Raw genomic sequence first — 12,682 nt, 5'->3', positions numbered from 1 at the left:
CAACTTCTCGAATTTTTCTTGGACCATTTCCGATGGAAATGCTCTGGATAAAGTATCAGCTAGGTACATTTCACCACCTCTCTTGTAAATGAGGTTAGTGCCGTACTTCTGCTGTTGGAGAAACTTCTTCTGTAAGTGTTGTGATGCTAGCTCGCGAGAGTGGTTTTAGGAAGATTGCTTCCAGGATCTTTTGGTCTGTCTCAGTGGTCACAAGTTTGCCATAAATATACTGGTCGAAGTGCTTGCAGGTTCACAAAGACAACTGCTTGTAGCTCCTTCTCAATCTGTGCATACTGTTGTAAGAGTTTCATTCATCGCTTTTGAAGCATAGGCAACCGGTCCCTGATCTTGACTGAGTGCTGCACTGAGCATGTCATAATACTTCAGAGTTCCGGGAGTTAGGAGTAGCTGTTTGACATCTGAGAAAGCTTTTTCATGATGTTCTAGCCAGTGAAATTCCACATTCTGCTTTGTTATAATTCTCAAAGGGATGCTGTGACATCACAGTGTAATGATTTAGAGAAAATTAAAGGGGCCAGTATTTGATCACTGTAGGTCCCAGATCTAATCTGTAATCAGACGTTTAGGTTGAATGTGTAGTTTAATTCTCATTGCTCCAAGAGTTTTTCTGTACACTCTGGCTTTTATTTTTTACCATCTCCAGGATGTTCAACTTTTTCTAATTAAAATAGAATTCTATCTTGATATAAAAGATCAACCTCAACAAGATGAAAACCACTCAGGGTAATATGCCTCGATCCCTCCTGAAAACATCATCATGATGATGATTAATACTCAGTAGTTGTAGTAGTTTCAATTGGTAAGTTATATATAGACTATAAAACAGTTTGCAGTTAGGTTTCTTAATTTATGGATAGATTTAAAACCATTCTTAGAATGGTAGGTTTCATTATTCTGAAGAGACAAGCAAGTGTTGATAAATTAATTTTAACTAGTATTAATAATACTTCATTCTTCATACCAAATTTTTCCAATTCAAGGCAATTTGACCTCACAAATTTTTCAGTATTTATACCTAACAAAACTCAAACTGTCAACAATATACACTGAGGACTTGCCATCTATAGGCCTGAGACTTTGGTCAAGGCTTTAAACGCTAAAACTAACAAAGGAAAAATGCCTTTTTATAGGAATTAATGCAGCCCAAGTATTCATCAGGCTTCTATATTGACCAGTTAAGGACACACAGAGACATTGCATTGAACAAAACTGCTGGAGCAAACCACAAGAAACTGCTCAAAGGTTTGGAGCCTGTTGAGATGATATTGAGATCCCTGGAGGTTGACCTTCGGACACATCCAAATACTACGTGAGTCAATTATTGTATAAACTGTTTCTGTACCAAGCTTGGTACTGTATGCTGTAAGTTAAGAGTGTATTCAGTTTGTCACTCTGACCTTCTATACACCAGTCAGTATTGCTCAGAGCTTGAGGGAAGACTAATAGTTGTAGTACACTGCCTCGTTTTTAAGGACACCTTTTTGGACCACTAATTAAGTCTCATTCCTCAAATTCTGTTCCAGGGGCTACGACATCGGGCCATGCACAGTAGACGATTAGCTTAGCCTCACAGCACTACGCTGAAGAACATAACACAGTCTGTGGTCAAATTAAACCAGGCTTTGAACTCACAAGCTTATAATAGGTTATGAGTCATATACGCTATAACTACTAGGGCACACTAGAGCACTGTAACATTCAAATGACAAAGGTACTTAAATACAATTCAACATGCTTATTTTATAACTAAATTTCAACGAGATCAAACAAATGTTTTAATTTATTTTATTCATTTCACCACACACGTCACAAAAAATACGTGAGCAGAAAAAAATATTACAGTGGTGAGGAATCCTTAGGAGAAACGATAGGACTTATAGAATAAGGCTTCCACATCACAGGGCTGTTTTTAATATTTAAAGATTTTGAGAGGGTTAATGGATTATTACAGTTGAGAGGAACCACATTGATTTTACTTTTTACTTTGAAATGTTTGTTGTGCATTTCTCTCTCATTGGTGGGATTGTGTAACAGCTAATACTCAGTTTCAAAATAGTTAATTAATATGAATTTTTCTTTCAGCTGGTTACGTGAATTTATAGATGATCCATTTAGAGGACATGTTACTTTGGTGGAATTTCTGCAATACCTTCACTTAAACCAACCCTCTTCAGAAGACTCAGATGTTCCAAAAAGAAAAGGCAAGCCAGATGTTCTTGCCAGAAACTTTGTAAGTGTGTTTAATAATATTACTGGTACATTGTCAAGTGATTCAATTTCCATGTCACATCGTCAAGTTCTCAGCTGACTGGATGGCAATAGGCCTTACTTCAGGTCAGCTGACTCTAACAATGATCACCAAATTTTCTCTCCAAAATCGTGAGATGTGAATTCAAAGTTAAACTTTGCCAAGGAACTTGTGAAAACATGCATGGTTAAAAGCTGGAGACCTTGGCAAAATAATTATTCAAATTATATCAATGTGCTTTGGACAAAAAAATTTTACATCAAATGTAAAAAATTAAAAAGCTGTTAAGAAACGGAGATACTGACCCTTGACTGTGGAAAGAGATCTGATATCTGATATGTCATTGTCATACCTTTAATAGTCGTAGAGTTGTGGAGGGGGCAAAATCCCCCCATCTCACTGGCGCCAGAAGACGAAATGAAGTCGGTCTAGATAGGGTCAATAACCAAACAGTGTAAGCCTGGTTTAAACAGTGTTTATTAAATATTGGCCTTTTTGATTTACTGTTTACTTGTTTAGGTTGATGAACATTTGTGTCTGATGTGTTTGAGAGTGTTAATGAGAAACAAGGTAAGGGGATATTGTATTAAACTTCCACAGCTTCACATGTATGTCAGATCTTGGATACTTGTAAATGCATGACTGCCCAGGAATTGTTCTTTTGATATTAATTTTAATTAATGATTGCATTGCTGTTAGTTATTATCACTAATAGGACTCATAGAATATTAGATAGAAATAGATTATAGGTACATGTACATTTGTTTAAAGTTTGGTTTGCTCCCTGAAGAATTGAACCAACTTATAATAATTTAATGCAGCCTGCATCCTGATCAGAGACATTCAGTAAACATGAAATGATGTCCAAGAATTGGAAACAAAATCAATTTTTGGCCATTTTTCACTTTTAGTGTTTTTTGCATATCTTAGAATAGCAAGTATCTTTCATCTTGCTTAGTAAGCAACTGAAAGATAGTTTTAAATACCTGCAACGTTTTCTGGTTATTGGCAAAAGAAATGACAAACTATCTACAACTTACTGTTAGTAACTTCCAGTAGAATTTAGCTGTTTTGTTTCGCAGAAGGCACATTAAAGTTCCAAAACAGTCAATATATCGATCTTGGATTGACTTCTTGATATCCCCCATATGTCAGTCTAGATAGGATTAATTGATTAATCGTTCAACACCAGGTATTTTGAAACAAGCATGCTAAGATCTAGAATACCAACAGCTTTTTAGTGGCAATGTTTCAGCAAACAGAGGCATAACAGGAATTAAGGATAAACACCAAAAAAAGTATGCAATAAAATTTTTATGGTTTTATGTTGCAGTATGGTTTCCAGTCAGTCATGGGTGTGGAGGACAGCCTCAAATCCATTATCCTTTGTTTAAAAATCAACAGTTTAAAAACACAAGCATTGGTGGTTAAGGTATGTGCCTGATCTGCTACATCACTGTTTGAAACCATTTCAATCTGTGAAGTATACTGTTGCAGAGAATTAGTCAGAGTCAAAACCTAAAATATCAAATAATCAAATAATGGCCAATTGACTTTGGGTCACAGGGGTGGAGAGTCAAGGACCAACAGGGGGTCCCTCCTTGGGAAAGACCAGATTGGTTGATACCAGAGGACAAATGGTTCACATCTGTCCCCACTAGGATGGGACTCATATTCCTAGTGACAGGGAACTAAAAGGGAGACATTCCTTCCCACCCCTGAATTAAAAAATCCCAGACCTGTTAACAAAGTGTTCTTTTAGCCTTATAATGTGACGTGGGATAAAATACAGCCAACAGCTGTATTTGCCTGCTACAAATTCTTTATTATTCATTTTTACTCTGCCTGGTGTTCAGTTCAAAGCAAAAACGTTCTTTCACTAACAAAGCTTTTAATCAGGCAGAATGAGAGGATAAACAATTATAAGCAAAAGCCTTTGGAAGATGTATGACCAATGGAACAAAATTATCCACTGCATCAAGATCTACGAGGCTTCTGTGTTAACACAAGAGGAACTCCGTATTGGACTTGAAAGTGCCCGTCATACTCCCCCACCCCAGCTAACTATGTACTCCTATGTAATCCTTTCATAACTGATAAAATCAGTTGTCACCAACAACAGACTTGCCAACTCTCCCAGTTTTCCCAGGAGTCTCCAAGTTTTTCATCAAATCTCTCGGTCTCCCAGTTAGAGCACCAAATCTCCCGGGACATACCTACCGTGGCCTTTTTCAAATTTTTTCATTAATTTTGTTATTTTTGAGATGTCAAAGAGGAAAATAAAACAAGAAGTGGATTTAGTGTTCTTATTTGAGCTGTTCTCGATCGGAAAACGTAAAACAGAGTAATAAAATTTATATATATTTAACAAGTATTGTCATTGGTCAGAAATCAACCAATCAAATTGCACAATACATGGTAGTTAAATGCTGTTCTAACCGAGAGACTTTGGGAACATTGGGATGCTACATGTATAACGATTGTGCCTTTCTTTTTTCTTTGGGAACATTCGGATTATATAACGATTGTGCTCCCCGCCCCCCCCCCCCCCCCCACCCACTGAAGCCCTAAATGTAGCCTTGATGCCACGTCCCTCATAGGCTCTTCTCTGCCCCCTCCCCCCCTCCCCCAACCCCACCACGGAAGCCCTAAATACAGCCTTGATGCCACGGCCCTGGGAGGCTCTTCGCTGTTGCTGACACGGGTCTGCTGGCTGCCCCTGAAGATTTCTAGAGTGTACTCTGGGGGTTGGCAGGTATGAACGATGTCTTGCAGCGATGACCAAAGAAATGCTGCACTGGACTTGTGTCCATTTCCTCACACAGGGCATTGCGCCGCCAATCAAGAAGCTCTTGAAATTCACTGACACCAGCAGCTCAGCATTTTGTAAAGAAGTGCTTAACAGTACCTATCACATTCTCGGCCTTCCCATTGCCCTAAGGAGAGCAGGGACTCAAAGTAACATGTTGAAAGTTCTATTCACTGGCAAACTCTGCAAACTGTGATGACGCAAAGCACAGTCCATCGTCAGTGACCACGGAATGTGGCACTCCATATCGGCTAAACATGGCCATCAGATCACAGCCTTGAAGGTTTCAGTAGAGAGAGAATCAACCTCAATAAAGTTACTGAAGTAGTCAGCAACAACTAGAAGAATTTGGCCTGATAAAGAGCAGGGGTCAGCAGCTACCTTGGCCCAAGGATGTGGAAAAACTGGAGAATTTACTCCCTGACTTGCGAGTTGCAGGGAGTGAGGCAAACATCGCATTGACCAACAAAGTGTTTCATTTGCAAGGTCAACCCAGGCCAGAATATGCATTCTTGCAGACAACGAAGACAACCACCAAGGCCAATGTGACTTGAATGAGCCAAAGACATGATTTCTTTCCTCAGAGCCCTGGGAACAAACAAACTAGAGCCACGAAAGATCAAGTGCTCTTGGACAATCAGTTCCCTACAGAACTGAAAGAAGGGACAAAGGCAGAATCACAATCATGGATATTGTCTCGCCGGCCTTCCAAGATGACCTGCCAGAGAGATTTCCAGACCTGAACTTTGGTGGATTCTCCCTCAATCAGTGCCAGTCAAGATGGAGAAACACAACGCCTCAATGTGGTCCACAAGCTCTGGAGACTTGACTTCTTCAGAAGATATCGTTCCATGAAGGTATGCACTGTTTAGGGTATCAGCGAAGTATATCAGAGGGCCTTTCTTGTACCTTACTTCGAGATTGTAGCACTGAAGTCATAGAACCATTGGCTGCAGTCTTGCAGGTGCATCACAGAGACTCTTCTTAAATGTTTCCTCGATTGGCTTGTGGTCTGTTTCCATGAGGACAACATCGCGCTCAAAAATATACTTGTCAAACTTCTTGCAAGCGAACACAATAGCCAGTAGCTCTTTCTCAATTTGAGCGTATCTGGTCTCAGTTTGGGTAAGGGCCCTTGACGCAAGGCTTACAGGCTGCTTAAGCAGAGCAGCTCCTAACCCTGTATCCAAAGCATCATATTACATTGTAACCTCATCATTTTTTAAAGCTGTAGTTCTTGACTGCATGGTGCCTGCGTAATGGCATCCTGTTTTGATGTCATTCCACACTTTCTCCTATGATTCTGACTATATCCACTCAGCATTCTTCACAGTTAACTGGTGAAGCGGAGGGGAGATTTCTGACAGGTGGGAAGAAATTAAACCAAGAACTGAACTGTACCATTGAAGTGCAATGAACTTTTTTGGGGCGTGGCATTTCAATTATGGCACGCACCTTGTCAGGGTGAACATTCAAGCCCGATTTAGCTGCGTAGTTGCCTATCAACAGGACTTCTTCTAAGCACAGTTGAAGTTTCTCCGCTAAAAGCTTTACCCCACACTGGAAACACCACTGAAGAAACGTGATGCCTTGTTGTGATCACAAACAGCTTCCCATGGCTTCCTCACAAGTGTCCCTAAAAGCCCCCACTACAACATCATCTGCTACATTACTGTGGTGCTGCTAATACCCTCAATCAGTTCATGCATTCATCACTGAAGGTATTCTTCAGGGGCAGAACTTCTCATCTAACTTCATGTGCCAAAATCCATTTTTTTGTCTTTGTGACTGGAAGAAGGGAGGTTGAACACATCAACCCAATGTTAAAAGAGCTTGGTTGGGCCAGTGTACAACAGTGTACAAAAGCAGCTCCTATGGAGAGATGTAGTGGTGATTCACAAATGTTTGCATGGCTTAGTGCCCATGCAGGTGCCTGACAGAAAAAATTGACTTTGGGACCCGATGTCCATAGTTAAAACCTCCCTTTTTCAGAGGAGTTTATAATTGAACTTTGGCAGTATGTTGAATACAAACCCCAATTTGGTATGGGATATTTTAACTGGTGTTCAAGGGAATCCTTGCTTTACTCAGCCATGCATGCATTGAATGCACAGATTTTCAGAGGGGTTTATATTTAAAATCTTGCAATATGTAGAATAAAAACTTTATGATATTGGCTGTTTAACCTGGTATTCAGTAGTCAGAATTATTTGCTTAACTTAGTCATGCATGCATGGTATGTCAAATACGCCAATGTCTACCACATTATGGTTACCATTGCAATGGCTTGTCTAAGTACAATAAGTACGTCATGATAACGATTACATAGTATGGTAATAAGTCACGAAAAGATGACATGACTTTGACTTTGTTGTTTGACTTTCCCTCGCGTTACTTAATGTCATACTGTACCAGAAGTTCTGGGTATGTGACTGACAGAAAATGAAAGAAAAGAAAAGAAAAAAGAAAGAAGGGGTAAATAAATGTGCAATTCCAGAAAATATCCATACTCCCCCCATGGAAGATTTTTGTTTTGCACCCCCCATCCCCCCCAGGAAATTTCAGTTTAGCTTCATACTTTGCTTCTAAAATTTTGACTTTTAAGACCCCCCTCCCCTAAGGAATTTCCGCTGATTTCCATGGGGTGGGTATGGATTTTTTCTGGAACTGCACATTACTAGAAGCAAAGCATCGCCTACGTGACGGCTGCTTAATTAACATCAGTTTATCCAACAGTTTAGGATGTAAAATTCTTGAGCAAAGAAGCTGTGAAGGGAAAATGATGATCATGATGATCCTATTCACCTTAAGTGCCTTAAACTATAAAGAAACACTCCATTATTACCCACAAGTAAGAGAGCTCTTCACAGATGCCAGCCTGTGTGTACATAATTTTAAGCTGTACGTGACAGCTGTTATATATATATATATATATATCTTGGTGTGATTTCCTTACATATCAAAATGTGTTGTAACACATCCATAAAGTGCAGGCTTTTTATTGTTTCTTTTTCTTTTCTGGTCATCATTTCTACAGATGCTAGCACAAGCCTGCATACAGGCTGAATATTATGAAAAAGTTATTGATGCAGTGAGATTCTACTCAAGAACAACAAGAGAGATGCGACCATTTGAAACACTGGTGAATTTGATGTACCAGAGACCCATATCACCTCAGTTCCAGGTAAAAAAAAAAAAAAAACTTGGGGGATATAATCACATCAACTCTTCTTTTTTTCTTTTTTCAATTAAGACTTAATAATTGGATTACAACATCAAAGACCTAAAACTGTGACATTCTTTCTTCATTTTTCTCGTCTAGAAAATAATATTTGAAATTGTGTGGCAGTTACCAAATCAGATGATTGTTATCATCTTAAAATTGCCATCCAATTTTGGACCTTGTGAAGCATTTTGTCCGATGAGAACAATACATGTAGAAATTATGTCTGGACTACAATGTAGAATCTGTGTATTAACTGAAATCTGTGTGTTTAAACTATGAAGACAATGTAACTCCTTTGCTGGTAAAGAACGAGCCCTCTCAAGGCGTGCTTCTTTGAGAGTGCATTACGAATGCTGGCCTAGCTAAATAATTATACTTGTTAGTCACAATTTTCTTTCCACTTGTTTTTTTTTTTTTTAACTTTTAATATTATTATACTGTCTTATAAATTATGGGTTCCTCTTTAGTATTAGGCAATTAACGTGAATTAATACCTTAAATCTGTATTAGTATGTAAAGCTAGCTTAATGTCTTAGTTGTTTGTACTCATCATTAGTATTTTTCTTTTGCCTAGATTAATTAGCTGTAGCTATTTGCAGGACAAGCAAGCCACTGCTTACATGTTATATTTTTTAAAAAATAAACATTGACAGACAGACAGATAGATAGATCATTGACATGCCAATCACTCTCTGGCTGCTTGTCCTTCATAATGTAACATAATGTGCATCTCTTTCAGACTCTCTGTTTGCTTTTCTTCAACTCCCTGGTTAGCATCACACCAACATTTAACAAGAAAGTGTTTCATCAACAAGAGATCGAAAATGCAGGCTTTGATGTGGAACATCTGGAAAGGGTACAGTTGAGCCGACAATCAAAACAGAATAACTAACAGACAAATAATAGACAAGAACATATATGAACTATGAAGTTTGAAACCCAGCAAACATTAATTGGTATTTTTTCTGTATCTATTGTAAAGACAATCAAAAATGGAAAACTGTAAGGCCACTGAGTATTTAAACCGAGAAAATTAATTGACCTTTGGGTAAAAGTGAAGAAAAGCTCAACTCCACCGACTGTCGGTCGACTATCGGTTGACCTTTGGCCAGCTATCGGCCGACAGTCAACTAAGTTCACCTAGTTTAACAACAAATGGCTCCTCTAGGAGCCACCAAATGAAATATTAAGTCTAAACTAATACTGTGTCCTTTATTTAGCAGCATGTGCAAAATCAATTTTTGAATAAACAAGTTCATAAAGAATTATACATGAGCACACAAAAAATAATTTATTGACCAACATTAGGTGGTGGTGAGCTGTTCTTCACTTTTACCGACCTTGGGAATCCTTTTCATTTAGTCATTGATAGTAATCTTAAGTTGATTAATGAATTGAAGTTTCTTTGGTGAAGTTTTTTCATTGCTTTAAATTGTAGCCAGATGATTTTGAAACTTTGACTCTATTTACTGTAGACTTTGGAAGGCATGGAAGCAGCATCAGTGCGGGAATCCTTAAAAACCTGGCAGGACAACTATATTCATGTACAAGCTGTCATGGATGAATTTGTGAGTCTCAGGGAGAGAACCAAATATCTAAGAGATGAGGTAAGAAATAATTACTTATTCTGTCTGAATTATACAATCATAAATAGATTAAATCTCTGACATTTTAGTGGAGTCTATTTGTGCCTCTCCTAATTCTGATCCAGTTAGGTAATAATTCTGAATACAAGCTCAGTTCCCCCAGCATGGCTCAATAAATATTGCAACAGCTTGTCAGGCTGTTTGTTCTGATGCTGGGAATTGACCTGTGAAAAAAGCTGCTGTGTAGTAAAAGTTGTTTTCAACGAGGAAGATGAACAAGGAGCAAAGCTATCTTGAGAAAACGCAAAGGGGTGCCCTGTTCATTCCAGCTTATAATAAAATGGCTCTTGTGCAGCAGGCTGTAAAATTAACGTTTCATAGGAGAGCTGAACTTATCAAAGCAACAATACCTTTGATTGATGATAAAATATTTCAAAATTTCAATGCTTCAAACTGGCAGGAACTTTTCTATAGTCTACTGACACCCAAGCAATCTGTAATCATAGCACATAAGCGTACATAGTTCCAGATCCCAGATATCCAGTTTCTGGAGTGGGTATGGTAAACAGCTATGATCAGTAGTTGATCTTGCAAAAAGGGGAAAAAGGCAAGATGTCCCAGTTAGACTTTTTTACGTGACAGTTACAAGATTGTTGAAGCAACTTAATTTTTTAAACATTGCGGTAACGTCTTGTTATTGAGGTAGGTACAATTTTTTGCTCAACTGATTTTTTCCTCTGTAGGTTGATCTTTTGCAAACAAAACTTGAGGTAAGTTAAATTGTATGTTTCTTTGCTTTTTTTCATTTAAAGCGACCTTGGCTCCAAACGTCCATTCTCTAAATCAAGACTGAAGATAATTAAATCACGTTGATGATTAATAGAATCTCAGCATCTTGCGCCTCGCCGTCCCAGCTTTGCTGCACCACTCACCCTCGCAGGCTCCACGGGTATTACTAAAAAATAATAGCCTCTGCTACCCGACCCTGAGTATTAAAAAGCTTGTCATGCACTATTTTTCAGTAATCATCATTGGTGACCTGTCAATTTGCATGGTGCACAGCTCTGGGTTCATTCAAGAAATAATGTTTTCTTTGCCACTGAGTTGTTTTTGTATTGTTTCTAATCAGGAGTTGCAGAGAGAGAACAACGAGCTCAAACAAGCAAATACGGAGGTGAGAGGGCAATTAAACAAGATTTATTGCTGATAAAATACAGCTTTATTTATTTCTCTTGAATATGCAGCTTTTCTATTTTATTCTGATCACCTGCATGTGTTATGGTATTAACCTCTGGTGATTTTAATTCAGCTTGATCAGCGATCTGAAGAATACAGGCTGCGAGCAACAGAATTACAGACAACCTTGGAAAATGTTGTGGTAAGCAATAAACCACGGTCACTTCTCTTCTTTTAATACGTTTAGTGAATAATACTCAAAAAGGTGATTTTAACCAACCAATGCTCTTCAGGACAATGTATGTTTTATATCCAGAAGCAAAGACCTTCCTATACCGTGGAAAGCAAGACCCTCCCTTCGTAAAGAAAAACACGTTTTGAAAATGAACTACTGAAAAGTCGTATGGAAATCAAAAAGTGATGCATTACGACTCTGGGGCAAGATTTACAAAGTCCTCCTTAGTTGAGATGTATTCTAAGTATTTGTTCTTAACAATATTCTATAGTTAGAAACAAATACCTAAGACCAATCTTACCTTAGGAGGGCTTCATGAACTTGGCCCTGGTATACTACAAGATTTATAAAATCCTCACGCTGAGGTATTTTTTCATGGCAATAAGTTAGTGGATAAGAATAGGGCGCATCTCCAAGGCTTGCTTCTTTTCTTTGGTATCACTGATACGTAAGGGAACTGGCTCTCCATGACATGTAGTTTCCTTCCACTTTCATCCTGAAGTTGTTTGTTGTTTTCTCTTGTGAAATAATAATAATAATAATAATAATAATAATAATAATAATAATAATAATAACACTAATAATAATAATAATAATCATAATAATAATAATAATAATAATAATAATTATAATTATAACAATAATAATAATAATAATAGTAATAGTACTAAGATTGAAGGTAATTTGTTGTTGCTGTATAGAAACAAGTCAAACATGAAGCAGACCAAGTTGAATTACCAGGTGACCTCATCACCAGTGTCACAGAGGCCGCAGCAGCAGTGGCTGCACCACCTACCCCACCCCCGCCGCCACCCCCACCCCCTCCACCACCAGGATCAGACGGTAAGAGAGGACAATTACACTAATATCATAGACGCTCAGTGTGCTACTCTTTACTTCTCATGTGATGTTTTCTGTTGTTTTGTTTTACTTGTATGGAAGATGTATTAATGTGTTAATATTTACTTCAAATGCGACGTATTAGCAAACTAGCTACGGGATTTAGCAACGACCTAAAACCCAAATTGACTAGGAATTTTCCCATGACAAAAAAAAAAAAAAGAAAAAGAAAACGTTCAATGTGTGGTGTGATCTCTTGAATTCTCATTGTTACTTGTATCAAGTCAGTAAAGCGGTTTTCAATTGAGTGTGGTAAAACCATGGTAACTACCTCTGACAGATGCAATGAACCAATCAGAATTCGAATTCGTGGCAAAACGCATACCAGCAAGTCACGTGTTTTTATTTACTTCTCATTGGTTAAGAAAGTGGCGCGAGATTTGCTAACCAATAGCCTAGGAAGTAGAACAAGACAAAACAAACACGACACTCAAATCAAAACCGCTCTATTAGTAAGCAGTGGTTATAGCGAGTTTCATTT

At 38.1% G+C, this 12,682-nt stretch overlaps 1 protein-coding gene across 1 annotated transcript in view; it reads left to right on the top strand.

The window, feature by feature from the left end:
- LOC146484390 (formin-like protein 3) overlaps positions 1-12,682 on the top strand; it is a 32,473-nt gene that overhangs the window by 8,930 nt on the left and 10,861 nt on the right. The window contains exons 4-14 of the mRNA XM_085104896.1: positions 1,152-1,330; positions 2,104-2,251; positions 2,789-2,839; positions 3,603-3,701; positions 8,116-8,262; positions 9,044-9,160; positions 9,780-9,911; positions 10,634-10,660; positions 11,020-11,064; positions 11,200-11,268; positions 12,003-12,144. Coding sequence (XP_084961022.1) covers positions 1,152-1,330; positions 2,104-2,251; positions 2,789-2,839; positions 3,603-3,701; positions 8,116-8,262; positions 9,044-9,160; positions 9,780-9,911; positions 10,634-10,660; positions 11,020-11,064; positions 11,200-11,268; positions 12,003-12,144 — 1,156 coding nt within the window. The remainder of the gene's footprint in view (positions 1-1,151; positions 1,331-2,103; positions 2,252-2,788; positions 2,840-3,602; positions 3,702-8,115; positions 8,263-9,043; positions 9,161-9,779; positions 9,912-10,633; positions 10,661-11,019; positions 11,065-11,199; positions 11,269-12,002; positions 12,145-12,682) is intronic.

The sequence above is a fragment of the Pavona decussata genome, unplaced genomic scaffold (assembly GCF_977016875.1).
Source record: "Pavona decussata unplaced genomic scaffold, jaPavDecu1.1 SCAFFOLD_34, whole genome shotgun sequence".
NCBI classification, from domain to species: Eukaryota; Metazoa; Cnidaria; class Anthozoa; order Scleractinia; family Agariciidae; genus Pavona; species Pavona decussata.
The sequence above is the reverse complement of the archived record's forward strand: the minus strand, read 5'-3'. Positions and strand labels throughout refer to the sequence as shown.